Here is a 23,227-nt window from a genome sequence, read left to right on the forward strand (position 1 = left end):
CCCTTTTCTCTGCATCCTCACCAACATCTGTTATTTGTGGTCTTTTTGAGGGTGGCCATTCTGACGGGTGTGGACTGGTGACTCACTGTGAGTTTGCCAAGAAGCTTATTTTCAACCCAAGAATAAATTGAGCTACAATCTAAAGTGAGGGGAAAGCCAGGAAGCTGTGGGTAGGATGGTTCACCACTGCTCCCTCTCTCTGCCTTCCTCTTACTGTGGTTGGATACCCTGATTTCAGTTTCAAGTAAAGAACAGCTCCTGGCTTCTCCACCTGGTCCAACGCTCACCTTTCCCTGAGGATGCCTGCTCCTCCATATACATGGTTGCAGAGATGGCTTCTTGAAGCAAGTTATTCAGGCCCCCCAGGAGTGGGCACGCGTCCCAATCTTGTCCAGTGCAACTCCCTTCCCTCAGAATCTGGGGTTCGGATGGGTCTCTTGAACAGAGAAAAATGTAAACTCGGGTATCGTCAGTAGCCGTATTCTTTCGTGTGAGAGAGAAAACAAGTTTTCATTAAGAAGAACGAGGGCTTCCCTGCTGGCGCAGTGGTTGAGAGTCCACCTGCCGATGCAGGGGATGCGGGTTCGTGCCCCCGGTCCGCAAAGATCCCACGTGCCGCGGAGTGGCTGGGCCCGTAAGCCATGGCCGCTGGGCCTGCGCGTCCGGAGCCTGCGCTCCGCAACGGGAGAGGCCACAGCAGTGAGAGGCCCGCGTACCGCAAAAAAAAAAACAAAAAAAAAGAAGAATGAAGTTATGGACAGAAGAGTCAAAAACATAAGATGGAGATTGAGGAGGACATTCTGGGTTTCCCACAGAGTTTGGTTCCCCTTGTCCATGATTCCCACCATCCCATCTGCATCCCTACCTTTGGAGTTCATAACTAATGTCCCTTTGGTTAAACCAGCTGGAACTGGCTTCTGTTATTTATAATCAAAAGAGCTCTAATGAGTATGGTTATTATTTATGAATGGTTATGTTTTTCAAGTGTCATTTGAGTGAGAAACTAGTGATTTCCCAACAAGGGAGGCAAAACACGCGTGGAAGAAAGCAACCAGGAGGCAAGAGATATGAGTTAAAATCTTCCTCTTAGAATCCCACAGCCACGTAGAATCATAGACCACTGACATTAGTTCTTAAAGGTAACTGCTTTCTACTGCCCACTAGCTAGATGACATTGGGAAGAGTCTTTAATCCCTGTGGGTTTAACTAGAAAATGACCATAAAGATTCTGTGAAGGGGTGGGAGCTGAACCATTCGCTCTATTGAGGCTTCTTCCAACATTACAACCTATGCTTACATTGATATTATCTTGATATTATCAAAAGGAGTTTTCCCTGGAATTATTCTTGTAGTCACATTCCACACATCAAATGGTTAGGAGAGCTCGTTATAAGAGGCACGTGACAGCTGCTCATGTGCATGACGGGTAAAACTGAAATTTTTCTAATTTAAACATAACAAATGCCAATTTTGCCTAACTTTTCGTAAGACATTTTGGCTTCACTTAAGAGCATATCATCTATGAACTGACCATATTCAACTTCCCTATGTATTTGAACAAAATTTAGCAAATATTTATTGGCAGCCAACTAAATGCCTGACTGTGTTAGCTGTTGTGCCTTCAAAGGAGAAAAGATAACCTGCTCTCTAGGACGTCAGTGGAGCTGGGGAAGCTGGTGAGGATGCGCATTAGTGCATTGTGGTCTGATTGGTGCTCGATGGGGGTGTGTTAAGGGCAAAGTGGGAGTGATGAGCCTCTGGGAGGTGGGCAGGGGTGTGATGGGAGGTGTCACGGAAAAGTGATGAGTTCGGCCTAGGGAACAAAGCTGTGGGGATGGAATGGGGCAGGGAGGAAGGACAGGGCCCTCTGGCAGTGGGACAGCATACCCAAAACGTGCTCAGGGACATGCAGTCCTGTAGTGCAGTATAAACCACTCTTGCCAAAGGTATTTGTGAGTTGAGGTTGATTCCAGATGCAATGAGGGAGATAAAAGTGAACTTTTAATAACTGTAGGAGCTCCAGTATTTAAAAATTAGTCACAAAAAATAATAAAGGGATCCAGTGTATATTGGAGTGATGGAATATTAGGGACGTAGATATAATGAATCGTAAATGGAGTAGAGACATCTTGCCTGGGAGAGTGTGTTGATGAAAATAGTAATAATAAGTAACATTTAAGGTATGATTGCTAAATGCCAGGTGCTTCCCACCTTAGGCACGTTGACTCACTTCATACATTGTAACTCTGTGATGTAGGTTCTATTATTATCCTGTCTCAGAGGCCCTCTTCCTCACCCATTCATTCCGCTTTCCTGCACTTATCACCAATACACAATGCATTTTATTTATTTAGCACTACTTTTTATTTGTCTCCTTCTGATAGAATGGACTCTTCTTAAAGGTAGGGATTTTTGTTTTTTTACTGCTGTATCCCCAACACTTAGAAAACATAGTAGGAGCTCAATAAACATTGGTGAACAAACGAATGATAGAAACTGAGGTGCAGAATCGCTGATAACTCGCCCCAAGCAAACAGCCAGGCAGTGGCAGGATCAAGGAGCAGTATTATGGACTCCAGAGCTAAGAGGGTTCTGGAGTGAGATTGTGGGCTCACAGAGAGGCAAAATAGAGTTGAGGGGCTGGAGTACCAGCCTGCTAAGAATAGCCTTAAAAAGTCATTGATTCATTTATTTATTCATTCAATTTTCAGCAAACATTTACGGAGCACCTACTATGCACCAGGCACTGTTCCAGGCACTGGGGAAGCAATGGTGGATGAGGCAGAAAGAGTTCCCCGGTCAGAGGGGAGGGGAGGGGAAGACAGACAACAGAAAAGGAAACAAGTGAATACATAGGATAATTTCAGGGATGATAAGTTCTGGGATGATGACAGAACAGGGACATGTGAGGAAGAGTGACTGATGCGGGGCACAGCATCATAAGGCAGGGGCCTAGGAAAGGGCCTCTCTGAGGTGATACATGAGGAGAATCCTACAGCTTGAAGCCCTGGAAGAAGATAAGACTCAGAACAAGGAAGACAGGAAGGTAGAGGCGGGGGAACTGCCAGCACTGGGAGTTGGAGAGTGCAAAGAAACCCATGGCGATAGCAGGTCTGCACAGGAAACTGAGAGTTCACGGCCAGGAGGAAGGCCAGGGTCATCTGTTGGGCAAAGTCTGGCTAGGACCAGAGCCAAGTGGTTAAAGAAGCTGTCCAGAAAATCATATCTGGTCTTAAACCAGGAGCTGAAACAGAAAAGACCCTGCTTTAGGTTATCAGCTGAGAGGTAGAAGCAGAGGGTGGGCAAGGGAAAGGGACTCCATATTACAAGAGAATTTTGTCAGCTCAAGCCTGAAAGCGCCTTATGCTGAGCTGTGACGTGTCGCCACAATTCGTGCATGCACTGTCTTCTGGTAGAGCTGAGGCGCCATTGGAGGCGACGGTGGCCTTAGAGAACATCTAATACAAATGAGACTTTCCTGGGCTGTGGACTGGACCAGTGATCCCCAAACCTGAGTGAATATAAGACCCATTTGAAATGATTGTAAAAAATGCAGGTGACTGGACCCCATCCTGATAAATTGCTATTCAGGACGTCCAGCAAGGGAACAGGAATCTGCCTCTGTCATGCAAGTGGTCTCTGGACAGGCCACACCCTGAGAAACGTGGGAAAGGATCCACTAACGGGCTTCAGGGAGTCCGTGAACCCCCAGGAGTGGAATGAAAAATGTGTGTGTTTGCATATATGTACATTTCTTTTTCTGGGGAGGGGGTCCATACCACTGCAAGACTCAGAAACTTGAGAAGCACTGATTGAGTCCTGCCCCTTGTCTTAGAGAGTAGGAAACAGAGTCCCGGGAATGTACGCGACTTGCCTGACCCTCAATGCTGGCAGAGAGCAGAGTTGGGCTGTCACCTCAGACTTTCTCTTTCCAAGCCCCCCGCTCCCTCTCTTCTCCCTGCACCACTGACAGTAGGGGTGGGGTAGAGAAGGAGGAAGGGGATTTAAGCACTTGGAGGCAAAGCCGTCAAAGGGTCTCTCTCCCCCTTTTTGACCTCTATTTATGGGATAGGTCCTCAGAGGTGAGGGTTAGAATGACGGTGCCTCAACAGAGGACCCAGTCATTCACCTGCACTGCCACCCCAGACCCTGACACCAGTGGAATCCCGTTTCCGGTAGGACTTAAAGCCAGGACAGAGGGCACACGTGCCTGGTTTTTGGATGCATGGTGGTGATGGATTAATGTTCTTGTGAAGACCTGCCTCCCTGTAACCGAGCAGGTGGGTGGTTTCAGGCTTCGCACTTCTGCACTCAGTTTTCCATCCATCTATTTCTTAGGCCGCTCTGGATACTCATCCTTCTTAGTACACTCAGGCCATATGCTTCCTCTTGGGTCCTTTTCCCAGTCTGGATCCCACATCATTAACCCCAGCTGGCTGCTGAGTTTGGGTATGTGTCCTGCCCTCTCGATTTGATCCGAATCCTTCAGACTCTGGCCTCAGCCTGAGCTTCTAGATTCACCAGTGTGGCTCATCTTCCTCTTTTGAACTAACAGCTCCTCATCTTGACCTTTTGCCTCCATTTTGTACTCACCATTTTGTCCTGGTGATGGGGTCCCTCCAGTCCTCCTGGCCTCACCTGGCCACTCCGTCCTCCCACCACCCAGCTGGCCGGTGCCACCTGCTATTCAAGGGCTAAAATTATTCAGAATCTGATCCCTCCTTCTGCAAGATAACCATAGCAGAAAGTTAGTCTAACACCCTTTCTCTGCTTTGCCTTTTGAGCCTGCAACAGATCTGACTGGTAGACTACCGCTTGCCCCTGTGCCCTGTTCAACCATGTGCGTTTCTCCCAGTAATTCCAGACTCTCTCAATCTTGTTTCCCCACTCCGCTTGCCAAGTTCCTTTCTCTTCCACTCCTTTCTTTTTCTTTCTTATTCTTTTTAATCCTTCTCCCAGACTTTAGGCCTCCCTTAGACCTTCCTGGCAGCCCTTCGCCTGACAGCAGTACTCAGGAATAAAACGGTGCCTGAGCCCTTTGTGTTGACTAATGCCATCTTTGTTTTGGTGCCAGGTTTGTTTTGGAGGCAGATGTCTGGGAAGGCTGGACAGTAGGCGCAGTCCTGCTGAGCACACCAGAGGCAGAGGAAAGAAGGCAGCTCTGTAATTTTCCCCAAAGCGTCCTTAAATCCGTGGGTGATGGCTTGGACACCTTGCCTTTAACAGACAAGGAAACGAGCTCAGAGCTCAGGAGACTTGCCCCAGGTCTCGGATTAAATCAGTGCAGAGGTGAAAGTGAACACAGAGCCCTCAGACTGGAAGCTGTCCAGACAGCTGCATGGAACAAAATCACAGCCTCAACCAGAGCTGTCATGCTGTGGACGCTTGGCACTTACTGGAAAGTTATATTAGACTTTCCTGTGGATTTTTTTTAATCCTGCGAAGGAGTTACACAGTGAATTCCTTGTGGAGGATTAATCATCTTCTCTCTTGCCTATGACTGAGGCTGTTTCTCAAGTCCTGCCCCTGGTTTTGCTTGTCCCAAGGATTTCATTTGAAGGGCGGGACATTCCCCTACCTCCCCCCCGCCCCCGCCCCCAACCGGAGCCTGCAATCAGGACCAATGAAAGCCAAGTACCTCATCCACCCGGTGACTTAGAACTCAGAGTATTTAAGAGGTTGCAGGAATGGGCTGAGAATGTCTTTTGCTTTCTCCGCAGACGGGCACGCTCTCATCTGATTTGGGCCATCACCGAGCCAAGGCGCAGAGTGAAGGGGGAAAAAATAAACTCTGCCACTATGTGCTACGGGAAATGCGCACGATGCATCGGACATTCTCTGGTGTGGCTCGCCATCGTCTGCATTGTAGCTAATATTTTGCTGTACTTTCCCAATGGGGAAACAAAGTACGCTTCTGAAGACCATCTTAGCCACTTTGTGTGGTTCTTCTCTGGCATCATAGGAGGAGGTTTGCTGGTAAGTCATTCAGAATCATTCCAGCCTTAAAAAATTCTTTCTTGTTAGACGAGATGTTTTCATAGAAAGTTTTCTATGATGCATGTTTCCAAATCCAGGATTTTTGTTCATTCTTCTTTTGAAAGCAGATTATACGAAAGTTGAGATAGGTATCGTGTACTGATTTTATTAGATGTTGTTTTACAAAATCCCCTTTCAATGAAAAGTGAACTACTTTTTTGCTAAACTCTCTTACTTTACAGCTAGAAACAGATACTAGCTTTTAAATCAGATTTGAAAAACTATAGTTTCTAGTCCTGGAGCAGGTAGTCATTTAACCTTTGCTCTGGGGAGCTGGGAGGTATCCACTGGTTCTCTGTCTAAATCAACAGAGTTTTGGATCCAAATTCTCTGCTGTTTATTCTCAGGCATCAGTGACAGAGAAAAATATTGAATTGTGAGTGCACGGCTATTGAGAAAGGACTATAAATTTTCTCCTTTATGTGAGCTTGGTGTGCGGCATTTAGGAAAAATCCTTCAGTTAGCAGCAAATCGGTGTCTGAAGGTAATAGTGGAATGTGTTGTTTGTTCCAAGGTTTGTTTTGAAGTGAAGTGAGAGGAATTTGCCTGCCAACCTGGGAGCTGAAAGTATTAGTTTCAACCACAGCATGGAAATAATGTGGACAAACTTGAATTTTTCCACTTTGAAACGCTGGGATTGGGAATTTTGAAGAGGAGTTTTATGGAATTGCTAATACCACACCGAATATTTTTCTTAGTCAAATAAAAGATACTTAGACTTAATACACTAACTATGGTATGGCAAATCTGCTTTGAATTTAAGCATTCCCATCATGTTAACATAATCATTTGTCTTTTTTTTCCCCACTAGTTCTCAGGTCTGTTTTTGTTTTGTTTTATTTTTTGAGGTAGAGTTAATTTCATAATCATTTGTCTTTAAGACAACACCTTGCTTGTTTAAACTTCTTTTGATCTTGAACTCAAAGTATTTCAAACTTATGTTATTTTAAGAGCTTTATTGTGAAGATACAACCATGCAATGTGTCTTCAAAGAAGCGCTTCACCTCTATTATACAGAGCTTTCATCTCTCTTGTTTATAAAAAAGTTTCAGTTTTTCTGTTGAAGATTTCTTGTTATCTTCTATGCTTTTCAAGGGAAAACAAACAAACAAACAGACTTAAAAGACAGGGTTTAATAGTTTCCGAACAGAGTTTGCCTCTGGAACTATGTTATGAACTCTTATGGATTAACACATTTATAGGTAATTATTTTACCCCTCCCATGCTACAACCTGACCCTACCTAATGTGATACATTACATGAAAACAAAGGGACATTACCCTTTAGAGAGTTTTTTCTCTCCTGAAAGTTTACATTCTTTGAGATATTTTGTCAGCCTAACCCAAAGACATTCAACAGTGTCAGAAAGAAAAATATTTTACCAAAAGATGCTGAGCCTGACTGACCCTATGGACCGGGGGAAAGACAATGAATTTAATTTGCCTGTTTTCTAAACAGATGCTCCTGCCAGCATTCATCTTCATGGGGCTGGAAGAGGACGACTGCTGCGGCTGTGGCGGCCATGAAAACTGCGGCAAAAGATGCGCGGTAGGTTTTCCTGCGCCGGGTGGGGAAGTGGTCCCTAAGAGGTAGCTGCAGCGCTCTGTGCCTCACTTCTGGTGATCCTCCTTCCCCTAGATGTTTTCTTCTGTACTGGCCGCTCTCATCGGAATTGCAGGATCTGGCTACTGCGTCATTGTGGCAGCACTGGGCTTAGCGGAAGGACCAAGATGTCTTGATGCCAGTGGCCAATGGAACTACACCTTTGCCAACACGGAGGGAGGGTAAGTGATTGACCCCCATCAGGTCACACATTCTTATCCACCACGTGTGTATAGTGGTAAACCCATCAAACTAAAAAGGCATCAACCATTCATTCATCCATCCTCTCAACCAGGTTTATTCTCACTAACTCAGGCACAATTTAGGCAAGGGGTATCGGAGGATGAACGCCCAGTCCCTGACCCAGAGAAGCTTTTTAATGGATTCACTGACTCAGTCCTTGTGATAACGGTATGAGGTGACTTCCACTATTGCTTCCATTTTACAGATGTGGAAATGGAGGCACAGAGAGATGAAGTAACTTATCCAAAGTCACATTGCTAAGACATGGCAGTCATGATTTGAACCCAGGCAGCCTAGCTGTGAAGTTTGTGCTTATACAGTGTGTATACTATGCCAGAGCAATTGGCTAATTTTACTATTTTCTAAGAAAATATTATGGAATCCTTATATAATATGGATGAAAACCATATGAATTTAACCAAAGCCCAGGGTCAATCATACTACCCCCCCCAAGACACACACACACACACACACACACACACACACACACGCTCACATATAACATAATAATTGTGTATAACACACCCTTTATTCAAAGTGATCAGGCTGTATAAGACAGATCTTATTCATGACTTTAACATCAGGAAAATTTAAGTGGCTCCATTGTTTAATGTTGATACTTATTTCTTATCCATTATTGAGAAAAGAACAGAAATAGCTGATAGAAACTGATGTACATAATGATAAATGAATGACATTCTGTTTTGAATTTTGAAAGGTTTAGTAATGAGATTCATGAGTGAAAATAATAAGAATAATGAATTTGAATTGCCCTTATATTTTCAAGAATGTTTGTCTCCCATGAATTTTGTAGCATATAATGAAGTCATCAGATCATGAATATGGAATTAGATAGACCTGGGTTCAATCTCAGCTCTGCATTTACTGTCTCAGTAACCAGGAAAAGGTGAACTGAGCTCTCTGCACCTCAGTTATTTCATCTGTAAAATAAAGCCAATGGCAGTTGTCTGGAGGATTAATAAGATACTATGTATAAAATATTTGTCAGAGAAGCTGACTCAGCATGAGCAGTGCCATTCTTAGCTGTTAATATTATCTACTAGCTTTCGACAGGTACAGCCCAATGGTAGCTTCTGAAGGAAAATCAGTACTCACAGGAGTTTGAAATTTTGGTGTTCAAAATTGTTATTGATCACGATTTTTCAGCTCATACTTTTCATGCTTTGTCGTGAACATACTGAATGTAGCAGTAAAAATTGGTTACACATGTATACAAAAACATATGATCTACTGCACAAACCCACCTCTAAAATACATTATGATTAATCCAAGGAGAGGTGAGAGTATCATTAAACTTTTTTATAGCTGATTATTTTATAGCCCCTCTCATGATCCACCCCAGCTTCTGCAAGAAACCTCCTGCTTCTGTGTTATTCCTAATTTCAACTTGTCCAGAGATTTCAATATGGGGAATAACAAGCCAGTGATTAGTTGCTCAATAGCCAAGTGGAGCCAGAGAAATTTTTTATATTGTGTTCTGAAATTATGGATTTTTTTCTCCACTTTATATGCAGAAAGACGGGACCAGGAGAACAGAATTTTTTTGTATGTAATCAACAAATTGAATTTCTGATTGGCTCAATGAACCATTCCAAAGCGAGGTCTCTAATTTGCAGCCCCTTTGTTCTGTTGTGGTAGGAAGAAGTGATAAGGAAAGAATGATACCAGATCTCTTAGTGGAATTAAGTCAATCTTAGATTTTCCCACGTGACTGAATCCTATTTCGTGAAGAATATATATATTCAGATAATGACCCCAGAATGGTTTGCTAACATTTTACAGTGACTTCGGATTCTTATTCATCATTTGATGACTTTTCCAATGTGTTGAGTACTTACTATGTGCCAGATACTGGCTTGGGAATTGGATATACAATGATGAATAGGTCTGGTTCCTACCTTCATGGAGCTCAGACTTGTGAACTAGATGCATAAGAAGCTCTTCTCCCTGGCCTAAGTTAGGTGTCCTTCCTCTATGGCCCTTTTACCCTTGGTTTACCTGATCAGTGTACTGGTTACACTGGGATTAGCTATTGTTTCTTCTCTTAAGCGATGCTTTTCCAGGACAGAACCCAGGCCATTATATCCCCAGCTCTGTCTCTATGTCTAACCCACACAGAGTGTTCCATAATCTTTGTTGAATTTCTTGTTTATTACGGCAACAAGATCTGGGCTAAATTCCTCATTTTGTGGAATGACTTGGATTGGAAGAATGTGATATAGGGCATTGAAGAAATCTATTGATTAATGAAAAAACACCACACAAAAAGTATGCTTATGAGACATCCCACTGGGCGTGGCCATATGTCAGAAGTTTCTCTTTTTATCCACAGTTACCTTCTAGATAGCTCCAAATGGTCCCAATGCATTGAACCCAAGCATGTAGTGGAATGGAATGTCTCTCTGTTTTCTATCCTCTTGGCACTTGGTGGAATTGAATTCATCTTGTGTCTCTTTCAAATAATAAACGGAGTGCTTGGAGGCATCTGTGGTTATTGCTGCTCTCGCCAACAGGTAAGAACCTGTGTAAAAATGCACCATAGTTTTCATCCTAGAGAAAAAAGCCAAAATCAAACCCTGCTCCAACTACCAGCGTTTATTCCATTTTTGTGGCATAGCATTTACAGCATTCAGTTTTGCACTCAATAGTAAGCTTCCTTGAGTGTCACAGTCACTGGGTTATCTTGGTTTTTTGTAGCTGGCCCTGTGTATATAAAACAATGTCACCCATAGACAGAGTGCCCCTTCAGGACCTAACCCACTGCCCCTGCTCTGGTTGCAGAGACACAAAAGAAGTGTCCTTTCATTGCTTGCTCTCACATTCCCAACTAGTATACACAAGTAACAGCCATCATCCATTGCCCTAAGCATTGTGCTAAACCCCTATTCCAGAAAAGCCTATGATGCAGAGATTGAGCAACATTTCTAAGATCACCTAGTAAGGAAGTAACAGGCTTCAAACCCTGGGTCATTTTATGCCACAGCTCCTTCTCTTAACCTGTACGTAGCACTTGCTGTTCTGTTGGGTTTTCTACAGCTCCTTCCTAATAAGGAGTCACAATAATGCCCAGACAGCTAAGCCTAGAGAATCACTAGTAGCCTTTGAATAGCAGCTCATTAAAAGCCTTTCACTGTGAAAGAAAACCAGGAAGCACTTGTTTCCTGGGGATATGATTTTGAGGAGAAATACACATTTGTTAGTAAGGAAAGTTTTTGTTTCTATATTTTCCTAAAAAACATATATTACTGAATTGATGGAAGTCCAGCTTCGGTCCAATTTTTTTTTTTAATGTCTTATTCTGTAAAGCAGGATTAGATAAACAAAAACTTACTTAATTTGTATTTTCCTAACCATTCACTTCTCTGGTTCAAGGTCTCCTAACTTTCTTTGAAAATAAGACAAAACCTAATGAAAACGAAAAGCCCATCACTACCATGAAAAACTTTGCTGAACATAGATGGAAACTTTCTACGACTTTTGAGGGGAAGTTAAAATAAAATTCTAGATTTCCTTATCAGGCAAATAAAGCAAGACTAATAATTGCCTTGGGAGTCTGCCAAATTTCCAAGAAAACAGCAGAGTGGAAAGCCTTCAATTTGGAGTCGTTTCCAGGCAATATGGTTGGGGGGAGGCAAAGAATGCTCTTGGGATTACTATAAAATAACCTATCTTTAGCCTTGAGATTCCTACAAGGCAGAGTTTAAATTAGGTGAGAACCCACTGCATTTCAGCGCTGGTGCATTTGGGGGACTGGCATAAGTGTCAATGAACCAAAATTGCTGTAGTGGTTCGGCAGAATGACACTATCCTCTGAGTGGGGGGAACCAAGAGTCCCACTGGGTTTCCCATCTGAGTCACTGTAGGGAGGCTTCTTCCCAGATACTGCAGGTCAGATCTGTTAAGTTTGTAAGACAAAAGACAGTTTCAAAGAGCAAGGTTTTTAATGTAGATGAGTCAAATCTGTAACTCTGTAGCATTTAATTCAAAAGTTGCCTGCCTTGAGCCCCCATCAGTGTGAAACTCCCAAGGCATTATCTCTTAAATCCCTGAGATTAAAAACCCACCCCAAGCATATTCAAAGCCAGCCAAGCATCGTAAACTGCAGTTTCCATGGCCTCTTTCTGCAGCTTTTACTGGGGAAGGACAACAGTCTGGTTTGTTTAGGAAACATTTTGTGAGCATTGTCAAAGCTCTCAGTATTGTTGACCCAACCTCTGCTGAAGCTGAGATCAGTCTGCTTTACGTTTGCTTAAAACAGGAATTTAAAGCACTGAAATGTCATCATTGTTTAGCCTGATCAGAACCTGATGCTTCTTTCATTTTCTTTACAGCAATATGACTGCTAGAAGAACCACCCCAAGAGAAAACTACAATCTTCCTCAGTGTCACTGTAATTTATATAATTTACTTGTAATAATTTGTAAAACTTTGTACTAGTGTGTCATACAGCACATTCTACTTTTATAAGTGTGTATAAAGACTGGCATCTTCACGGGATGTCAGTGTTTGAACTTAGCAAAGAAATTCTTTCTTTTTTAGGAATAAGAAAATAAACCACACTCTGGAGGTAATTTACAAACTGAGTGACAGTTCTCAGCCTACCTGAGATAAACTCTGGCCGAGGTCATGTTTTTTGAGAAACATTACAAGGATAAATATCACATTCTGATTACTACTGTAAATATTTCTATGTGCATGTGTTTATGAAATGAAAGATTTCTAGTTGCTTTTTTTAAGACCGTTAAGGAGAAAATCCAACAAGCTGAAAAGATGTATTTTTTCACTGTTTATATGGTGTTTCCCATTTGCATGCCTGCAAATCTCTAACAAGGGGCCTTTCGAATTGATTCGTGTTATAAAAGAGGCAGATACTTCCCTGGCGTGGGAGGACAGGTTGAGAATGCGTGAAGCCAAATGAATGAATCAAAATACACATGCAGCGAGTTGTCGCAAGGACTACCAGATCCTGAATTTTCCTAACACGTGGAAAGCTTTTCGTCCTTCAAAGACAAGACTGAGGATCATGGATTTAAAAAGAGAAAGGCCTGGATAATTGGACAAGAAGAAAGATGGGGAACGGAATAAAGCAGTTGATTAGCATCATGGGAACATGGGGGAGGAAGGGTGGGAGGACCATGAGGAAATACCACCGCCCCCAAATTTGCTTGTTTAAATACAAAAAATAAAGTATTCACTACCATTTTGTTGTTTAGTTTCATCACCCTTTGTTTCAAGTTCCTCCTTTTTTCTTCCTTTTTTTTTTTTTTTCCCCAGTCTGCAGGGTGTACGGTCTCCATGGCTAGGGGCTTTGCTTTGTGTCTTCTGGTTTCTTTATCCCACTTTCTCTTCTTCATCTTCTCCCTCCTCTTCCACCTTCCTCTGCTATCCTTGCATTTGGGCCATCATCCTAGTTAGGCAACCTTCCTTTCCACTGGGTGCTCCAGACATCCAGCTCCTGAGGAATGTAACAGACATTTTCTCTCGATATCTTACATCTGTTGTATCGTTAGGCTCTCTCCAGTGACAGGATCCCCTGACCTATTGGGAATTGTCTTCAGAAATTGTCAGCTTTTGGTGTTTATTGGCCTATGCAACAGACAAGCTAGTGAATAAAGAAGCTTCACTGGCTGTTAAGACGGCAGAACTCCTCCTAAGGGCCAGGTCTCCTGCCCAAAGGGTTCTAATCTTTCTTGTGCCTCTGTCTTTCTGGCAGTCTGGTGAAGCTTATGGACTCCTTTGAGGAATACTGTTTAAAATGCATAAAACAGAGACATAGGACGACAAAGTGAACCCAGATATCTGACTATTTTATCAAAATAGTTTTTAAAATTATAAGATAGTTGTCTTGATAGGCAGCTCCATCACACCAACACCTGTAGGCTGGAAAACAATGACCACGTGTGATCTAGCAGTGGGCTAAGGAGGGGGGAGCCCAAGAACTACTGTACTTTTGAAATATGATTCCAATTGAATGATATTTTGAGATACATGCAACAATTTTAATGTGATACTGAAAAGATGTGTAATTTTGTTTTGTTGTTCAAAGGACAATCAGTGTTGCTGATACCGCTGTGATTTGTTGCCTGCAGTCACAAAAAAGGAAATACTACATTTTCATTAGACGTTAATAAAAACAGTGACAAATTTTTTCCCCATCCAAGTTTAACACCTCCTCCCAACACAGATATCTATCCATGGGCCTCTTAGGAGTTCTTAGACAACAGCTTAAGAACCCCTGCATCCAAAAAAGAGGCATAATGATCAGTCATAAGCATTTTTCCCTCCTAAATCTATCCTCAAAGGAAATGGAAATAATGATTATTAACCATGATAGTAATAATAGCAACTCAACTATTGAGTTCTGTGTCAATTACTGTACTTAGTTTCTACACACATTATTTCACTGAACTCTCTCAACAGCCCAAGTAGGGGATACTTCTCTCCGTTGTATAGAGTCTAAGACCAGAAAGGTTAAGTAGTCTACTCAAGGCCACATCTTTAGCAAGTGATAAAACTATGCTTAAATCCAGGTCGGTCTAACATGAAAACCCACTTCTTTCCTTGGCCCCCTCCACCTCCTCTGCTGCCCCTGCCCGGGGTGCTGGAGTCTTGTCTCCTTCAATACTGGAACTCAGACTCTCCGCCCACCAAAGGGAGCTTTGAAAGACCCCTGTGACCTCAGTCATCTCCATCAGAGCCCAGATTTGAGTGACTCAACATTTCCTCTAGTTTGTAAATCCTTTCAGAGTAGACGTTGCCATTGTCCAGAGGAAATAGCTTACACAAGTTCCCTTCTACCCTAGTTTATTTCTATTCATAGCTCACACTCTGGGTCTGTAATATTCTAAACCCCTCAGTTCAGCTGGAAATTCCCTCAGGGATTGTACCGAAACAGCTTATTATCACCTGGCAACATAAAAACAAAAATTTCTGTAGAAACTGAATCACCTGAATAGCACACATGGCCTCAAGGTTAGATAGTTCCTTCTGAGGATCATTTTACCATAGTTACCCGATTTGCAAATAACCACCTGCATAAAGGAAATCTCTTGAATTGAAATCTAAGGAAATTGATGGAATGGTACCTTCACTACAATCTCTTTTTTGTACGTGTGTGAGATCTCTTTGATTACGTTTCCGCTGACACTTACCCTAGTATGAACGGGTATGGGATTTGGTGCGATTTTTCAGAAAAGCGACACAATCTAGAGAGTCTGCCCATCCTTTTTAACCCAATATTTTTACTTTTAGACTCACTGTTGTTTCCTCTTCCGTTGCGGAGCACAGGCTCCAGACGCGCAGGCTCAGCGGCCATGGCTCACGGGCCCAGCCGCTCCGCGGCACGTGGGATCTTCGCGGACCGGGGCACGAACCCTCATCCCCTGCATCGGCAGGCGGAATCTCAACCACTGCGCCACCAGGGAAGCCCTAGACCTTTAAGAGGATCATCAAGGATGTTTAGTTTCTAGGGATAATTTTGGGAGTATTGTTTATACCTAGAAAAATGACAAGAGCTTAAATGTCTGACACCAAGGAACTGGTTTGATAAAATGTAGCCAACACAGTAAAATATTATGCATATTTATATTTATAACATATGCATACACTAAAAAGTAATTTGGATCAGACTCTGGGTGATTTTTGTCTTGGTTCATTTTGCTTATCTATACTTGCTGAAGTGTCTCCTATAAACATATACTACTTTGGGGAAGAAACCAAAAAAGAGAAAAGAAAGATTCAGTTCCTAAAATTCAGGGAACAGTCCACAGTCTTTAAAGGACACTTCCCAAGTGTACGAGAAAAACATTGTTCTTATGGGTGAACAGAGGAATCATTCCATGGTAAACACTGGAGAATAATTTTGTGTCTGCAACTAGGTGGAGGGATGAGCCAGGTGAGATTGGCAGTGACTACAGACTAAAAATATTATGGGGAAAACCATAATTCCTACTCTGTGTTTGGGAAACATAAGTACACGGTATCTACGTCGTCTAGCTACTAAATGAGATGTTTTATAAATATCAAATACGTATCTGTTTTTTCATTTTAAAAATGAAAGTAATGAAATACCTCTACTGTAAGCATTGGCCTTTTATCAGGACATTTTGTAGCACAGCCCGAATTTTCCTCATTTTACTTTTCTGAGATGAGAGGAGGGTTAACAACAGCGTGGGTTTATAGGACTTGGCTCAGCCTGGTTTGTGAAAATGATCCAACGCATTTGAACAAGTAAAGGAACTGAGTCACCTACCCAAAGCAGTACAAATTGTTCCTCCTTCCCTTTTCATATGAAATATTTCTCTGTGTGTGTGTGTGTGTGTGTGTGTGTGTGTATCTTTGTCAATTTAGATACTTATTTTGATTACTGCAGTTATAGAAGTCTGCTAGGCCTTTCTGGAGCTGGATTTCATGTTAATTCTTGGAACAGATCAAACAGATTCCCTTCCTCTCTCTCTCTCTCTCTCTCTCTCTCTCTCACAAACACACACTCACTCACCACATATGTACACACATTTTCCTACTATATAGCAATTAAAAGGAACAGAATACTGCAAACGAGACAACATGGGTGAATCCCACAAATAATGAGAGAAGAACACATCTACACTGTCTCCACCCCCAATTTTGTCAACACAATTCTGGATGTAATCTAAACTGATGTAGCCAAATCCTTACAATAGAGGAAGGGGTGGTGAGTCCCATTATGCAATATCCCACACATTAGGTTTTTATAGGAACAACGCTGTAAGTCCCTAAGTAGGGCTGTTTCAAGGTGTCTGTATTCACAAGTTGCATCCTGGACGTGGAAGACTGTGTGTTCCAATTGCTAATTCTCACCACAACCTCCTTTGTTACATGTGTACAAATATCACCGATTCATGTGCAGTGTTCAAGGCCAATGGCAGTGACCTCTCCTGTCTCAGGTGTAGATGATGCCTAGAAGGGTTTGAAAGCAAAACCGAGGTCGCCATGTTGGGATCTCTCACAATACCTGACTCCACGTCATTTAAGGCGACCCCTTGACTAAAGCAATAATTTAAAAACTACAGTCAGCTCTCCCCATAATCTCTGACACCTATTAAATTTTGAACTTTAACAAAAAATTTTAAATCTTTTATTAAATCCTCCTTTTTTTACATGCAATAAAATGCACACAAAATGTACTTCTCAACGAAATTTTACATATGTTTATATTCATGTAACCACCATCTAGATCAAGATACAGGACATTTCCAGCATCCAGAAAACTCTCTCATGTCATCTCCCAGGCAATACGTACCTCTCGAGTAGCTACAGTTCTGATTTCCATCAGCATAGATTATTTTTGCCTATTCTTGAACTCAATATAAATTGAAGCATAAAGCATGTTTTTTTGGTGTCTGGTTTTTCTCACTACACATTATGCTGTTGAATGCTGGCTCTTGGCATATCACCAGGACAATCTGTTCATAAGACAAAGCTGAGTGTATTGCCTACTGCCGTCAGGGAGAACACCACCTTGAAAGACCTTTGGTAGTGTGTTGGAGGGGGCAAGGAAAAAGTTGAATTTGAGATTTTAATTCTGGTTTAACGTGAGTCTTTTGATGGGAAGGCTTGAATAGGATTAACAAGAATTATGATATCTTTTAGGATTGTTGGGAAGAGGAAGGCAAGAATTTTGAGGTGAGAGGTTCAAAGACTCTTGAGATGGAAACGGTTGATGTTTTCTATTGACGAGATGATAGGTCTTTCAGGAAGTTCTTATAATGAACGATAAAGTTGTTTGTCTGGGCAAGAGTGTCCTGGAATAGTAAAGCTATGCTAACAAAGACTATGGGATAATAAAATCCTAATAAACAGTAAGCCCTGGAGCAGTTTATGGTGTCAGTCTTCAGTATCCAAACTCAGGGTGGGGAGTAGATGGTTTCAGTTTGCAATATTTTTGAGATTCATCTGTGTCACCTCATGTAGCAGCAGTTTGTTCGTTTCCTTTGCTGTATGGTACTCCATTGTTTGAATATACTACAGTTCATTTACCCATAATTCCATTAACAGATATTTGGGTTGTTTCCAGGAAATATGTCGCTATGATCATTCTTGTACATGTTTTTTTTTTTTTTTTTTGGTGCATATAAGAACTTATTGATGTAGGTTGGTTTGTTTTTGCCTTGTTAAGGAATCAAACTGTCAACGGAGATTCTTTCATTGGGCTTTAGTTAGCATCTCAGGGGGTCCAGAGTTTCCCCTTGGCCCAGCGACGCCAAAGCTTGGTTTATCTCTTCCTGCCAGGGGACTGTCAATCACTTACTGGTTCAACATTTCTGGATTGCACATTGTGTGCCCTGCACTGCACAAGGTGCTGAAGACACAGCTTGGAGCTTTCCAAGTTCCAGGAGACAGAGCTCTTGACTATATTGCTTACTATTTTATCCCCAGCTCCTAAATCAGAGCCTAGCATGCAATAGATGCTCAATGATCAGGGGTCATCAAACTATGGCTCATGGGCCAAATCTGGTCTGCTGCCTGTTTTTGTAAATAGAGTCATGGGGACACAGCCATGCTTATTTGTTTACATATTGTCTATGGTTGCTTTCCTGCTACAATGGCAGAATTGAGTAGTTGTGACAGTGAACACATGACTCACAAGGCCTAAGATAGGTCCCTATCTGGCCCTTTACAGAAAGAGTTTGCTGACCTCTAGCCTAGTTGCCCATTTGCCTAGCTAAAAGTTGATATTCTATGACAGTGGAAGAGGAGAAAAATGAATATTTTTGTTATTTTTAAGCTTATTATAACATTTTTCAAATTTTTTAAAAAGAAAAAGTGGAGAGAGAAAAAAATGAACCCAATTTGCCTATCATCTAACTAGAAGAATGGATATTAGGGGATGTATTAGTTTCCTAGGGCCACCATAATAACATAGCACAACTGGATAGCTTAGAACAACAGAAATTTATTGTCTCACAGTTCCGGAGGCCAGAAGTCTGATATCAAGGTGTCAGCAAGACCCCGCTCCCTCTGAAGGTGCTATTCCAGGCCTCTCTTAGCTTCTGGTAGCCTCAGGAATTTCTTGGCTTGTAGAAGGTCATCTTTTCCCCGTGCCTCTTTACATCGTCTTTCTTCTGTATATGTCTATCTCTGTGTCCAGATTCCCCTTTTTTAAATACAAGGACACCAGTAGTATTGCATTAGGGCTCACCCTAATGAGCTCGTTTTAACTTGATTGCTTCTATATAGGCCATATTTCCAAATAGAGTCACATTCTGAGGTGCTGGGTATTACAACTTCAGTGTGTCTTTTTTGAGGGAACACAGTTCAACTCAGAACAGAGGAAGAGATAGCAGTCTCTATCTGAAAATTCATCAGCATCTTCTAAACTAAACAGATGTCCTATGATATGTTCTTGAAAAAGTCTCGGAAAAAAAAGAAAAAAGAAAAAAAATCCCGGAAAAGAGTGCACTCAATACAAATCTTCCTGAAGACTCATCACACGCATTTCCTAAGCTCTAAGAATTCTTGTTGTAAAAGCCTGGTTAACTCAAAGCTTCCCAAATTATTTAACTGTCAGACCCTAGGGTTGCCGCTTTGGAAAGAAAGTGAACAGCAGGTGAAAAGGAAAGCACAGAGCTGGAAACATGATAAACTCGTTAAAGAACGATAGAGGTTAGAGGTCAGAGGAGTCCTTCAATGACAACGGGGAGCTTAGGCTGAAAAGAAAAATTTCAGTATAATTAGCTGCTGCCTGTTCAATGGACGGGAACTCTGATGTGTACTCTGTTCATTTCTTCTGCTCTTGAATAGGTGTGCAGGGTACCACCTTTGTACATCTTGCTCCAATTCTATAGGAAAATATTACATGCCCTTTAAGCAATCCAGCTCCCTAGGTTTTGGGGGAGTCCTAACTTCCAATGTCACAATTTTGGAGAAAAAATTTCTATTGTAGCTGTCTTAGTCTCCAAGTGGGAGACCTCTCTGAGTAGGAGAGACAGGAGAATTTCAGAGATATAAATAACCCAATCATAAGACATTTCATCCCTCCATAATTTAGGGTCAAGCCAGTTCTCCCACCAACTCCATTTCTGAGTCCAAGTGTGTTTATCACGAGGTGGGCTTGTACGTGAGTATGGGCAGTGGTATATGAAACCTACAAAGCCCTGCAAAGGTTGAAAAACAACTTCCATCTGCATTTGCCAATACTTCCCCTTGTGCATGGGTGCAGAGGTACTAGGGGAAAGGACATGCCATGGTTGTATGACAGGCAAAGCTGGAGGCTGGAAAGAGAAATGAAATGACATATTAGTAACCAGTTTCTGCAAAGGCAAGCTCGGTGAATCAGTCTTCAGCGCCCATGGCCAGAGGGTCAGGGAGCCCTTTGAGTCAGGTAAACTGTGAACTACTGGGTGTTTCTTTGGCCCAGGGAAGCGTCACCCTAGAGGCAATGGTGAGTCTCATCTTGTATAATGAGAGAAATATTCATGTCCACATCCTCAGGGCTCCCTATGCAGGAGAGAACATCAGAGTTTGATGGTTTGTGGAGATGTCCCAGATGGGAGAATGGTGCTCAGGTATAGAATGTGTAACACCAAGGGTGAATCCTAATGTAAACAATGCACTTTGGATGATTATGATGTGTCTTATAGGTTCATCAATTGTAACAAATGTACCACTCTGGTGGAGGATGTTGATAATGGAGGAGGCTGTATCTGCATGGGGGCAGAGTACTTTCTGTTCAATTTTGCTAAAATTAAACCTAAAACTGCTCTAAAAACATTGTCTATAAAAAAAAAATTGCTGTGCTTTTGAAATTCCCAGTGTCGAGGACACCCCCCCCCCAGATCAATTAAATCAGGACATATAGGCTTGCAATCTAGACATCAATAAATTTTTAATACAATCCATGTAATCCCAATGTACAGTCAAGGCTGAGAACTACTGCCCTAGAAAGTGATAATCTCACTTCAGTGGATCTCAGACCTGGATGTCAATTAGAATCACTTGGCACTTAAAAAATATCAGTATATAGATACCCAGGCCTCACTCCCTGAAATTGATTTATTTGGTCTAGGATGAGGCCTGGGTACCAGTATTTTTTAAAAAGCCCTTCAGCTGATTCTAATATGCAGCCCAGGTTGATCTGTAGCAAGAAGGGCAACTTCCTGGAACATATGCTTTAAACTCTCCAGTCCTGTCCCCATGGCAGACAACACCAATCATTCCCAATGAGCCCAGACATGGCCTTAGAATCCTTCTATACTCAGCTTATCAGGCAATCGCTAATAACTGATCAGAGCTGCCAACGGAATCCCCTTTGGCAGCTCTGCTTGATAGATCTACTCCCTCTCCAAACCACAGATGGCTTTGTTGGCTCTGCCTCCCCCAATTCTGCCTCTATCTCCTCCAATTCTGCCTCTCTCTCCATCACTTGGAAAGTCTGACATTTTCAGAGAAGAGGTCTCCAAAGCTGTGACTCCACGACAGCTTTTCAGGCTTTAGAACAATGTTGTACTTTCATGCTGTGCCTATAGTCTTCAAATCTCAAGGACTTTTCTGCAAACATTAACTCATTTGTTTGAAAAGGTCTGGTGCTGTGAAGACTAATGAGATAACATTTACGAAACACTCTGTGTTCCCAAGATGAAAGACAGCATGTTATTCACGTAAAAGGCGTATTCAGAGACCACTGAAAACTCTCACAGGAATTGGCAGCCTTTTGTGCTTTGCCGTGAATATCATTTAAGGTCAGGAGAGAGGCCACACCACTGCTCTTTGGAGAAGGCCTAGTGATGTGGGAGACGTAGCAGTAAGAACAGCTTCCTAGAACCCCAGCCTTTGTCGCTTTCTAGTTTTGTTACCTTAAGCAAGTTTCTTAATGTGTCTTCCCTCATACATCCAGTGGGAGTGATAATGTCTGGCTCAGATAAAGTAAGCGAGAATGCTGGCGTGGACCCTCACGTCAGCTCTTCCAAGGAGCTGGGAGCTGCCTCGGGCTGGTGTTAAAGGGCCACATATGCAGTACATTTGCACATCACAAAGGGGAAATGTACGGGGTGGTGTTGATTAAGAATCCAGAAAGGAACCTTCCTTTGACTAACATGAGAATTAGGAGAGCTTATGTCTTTTAGAATTTTCCCATGTAGATCTATAATTAAGAACAAGATCTGTGCTGAGTCCAGCTTTGCCCTAGAGGTCATGTTGACCTCTTTAGTAAAAACAAAACCTCTTAACGGGTGTATACTAAGTAGTTACTCCACAGAAAGCTAAATAATGGGGATGAAGAGAAAGCTTTCATTTCCCCACCCCAGTGCATGAGAAGAAATTCCTGCCTTAAAAAGCAGACAATATGTGAGATGTAAAAATAAATAAGTAAATAAATCTGAAAGTAGGTAAAACATAAATTTTTTAAAAAGCAGATAACATTAACAATTCTAAGATGCACACTTTTGTTACATATACCTGAAATTGGAGCACATCTTACAAGTGAAGGCATGTCATAGTCTAACAGCATTTCTTTCCTTTCTTAATGGTTCATTGAATAAATGGGGCATCTTGAAATCAATAGCATCTTTTTTTTTTTTTTAAAGGAACGTTTATTTATTTATTTATTGGCTGCGTTGTTTCTTTGTTGCTGCGCGCGGGCTCTCTCTAGTTGCAGCGAGCAGGGGCTGCTCTTCGTTGCAGTGTATGGACTTCTCCTTGCGGTGGCTTCTCTTGTTGCGGAGCATCGGCTCTAGGCACACGGGCTTCAGTAGTTGTGGCATGCGGGCTCAGTAGTTGTGACTCACAGCCTCTAGAGCGCAGGCTCAGTAGTGATGCACGGGCTTTGTTGCTCCGCGGTATGTGGGACCTTCCCAGACCAGGGCTCGAACCCGTGTCCCCTGTATTGGCAGGCGGATTCTTAACCACTGCGCCACCAGGGAAGTCCTCAATGGCATCTTAGATTCAGTGAAATATGACAATAACAATCCCTCAGGGTTGTTAGAGGCTTAAGTGGGGTATCATTTGAAAAGCACCTGTATTTATTATTAACTGTTGCATAGCAGATTACCCCTAAACGTAGCAGCTTAAAGCCATAAACATTTTCTTTTCCTCAAGGGGCCAGGAATCCAGGAGAAGGTTAGCTCAGGTTTTAGCTAAGGATCGCTCAAGAGGCTGCAGTTACAGTGTCATCGGGGTCTGCTGTCATCCGAGGCTTGACTGCGGGGGAGGAGCATCCACTTTCAAGATCGCTCATGTGACCCTTAGCAGGAAGCTTCAGTCCCTTGCGATGCGGCCCTTTCCACAGAGCTGCTTGCTACAGGGCAGCTGGCTCCTCCTAGAATGAGTGGGGGGGGGGGGGGGGGGGAGA

At 42.4% G+C, this 23,227-nt stretch overlaps 1 protein-coding gene across 2 annotated transcripts; it reads left to right on the top strand.

Moving 5' to 3' along the window:
* Window positions 1-5,610: 5,610 nt before the first annotated feature.
* Window positions 5,611-13,102, top strand: TM4SF1 (transmembrane 4 L six family member 1). 2 transcript variants are annotated; one of them, XM_007471304.1, is made up of 5 exons: window positions 5,611-5,976; window positions 7,495-7,584; window positions 7,675-7,820; window positions 10,235-10,415; window positions 12,234-13,102. In XM_007471304.1, exons 1-5 carry the CDS (start codon window positions 5,800-5,802, stop codon window positions 12,246-12,248), a joined length of 609 nt encoding a protein of 202 aa, XP_007471366.1. In that variant the 5' UTR covers window positions 5,611-5,799; the 3' UTR covers window positions 12,249-13,102. The 2 variants fall into 2 exon arrangements, with proteins under 2 accessions (XP_007471366.1, XP_007471365.1); XM_007471303.1 differs by lacking the exon at window positions 12,234-13,102 and having other exon boundaries at window positions 10,235-10,550.
* The last annotated feature ends 10,125 nt before the right edge of the window (window positions 13,103-23,227 follow it).

Source organism: Lipotes vexillifer, unplaced genomic scaffold (assembly GCF_000442215.2).
Source record: "Lipotes vexillifer unplaced genomic scaffold, Lipotes_vexillifer_v1.1 scaffold618, whole genome shotgun sequence".
Classification (NCBI taxonomy): Eukaryota; Metazoa; Chordata; class Mammalia; order Artiodactyla; family Lipotidae; genus Lipotes; species Lipotes vexillifer.

What these genes read in the sequence shown, in the direction of transcription:
- TM4SF1 (XM_007471303.1), top strand. Translation starts at nt 5,800, where the DNA reads ATGTGCTACGGGAAATGCGCACGATGCATCGGACATTCTCTGGTGTGG. An exon ending in TCATAGGAGGAGGTTTGCTG is followed by an intron (nt 5,977 to 7,494) that starts GTAAGTCATTCA and finishes TTTTCTAAACAG; the next exon opens with ATGCTCCTGCCAGCATTCAT. An exon ending in ACTGCGGCAAAAGATGCGCG is followed by an intron (nt 7,585 to 7,674) that starts GTAGGTTTTCCT and finishes TCCTTCCCCTAG; the next exon opens with ATGTTTTCTTCTGTACTGGC.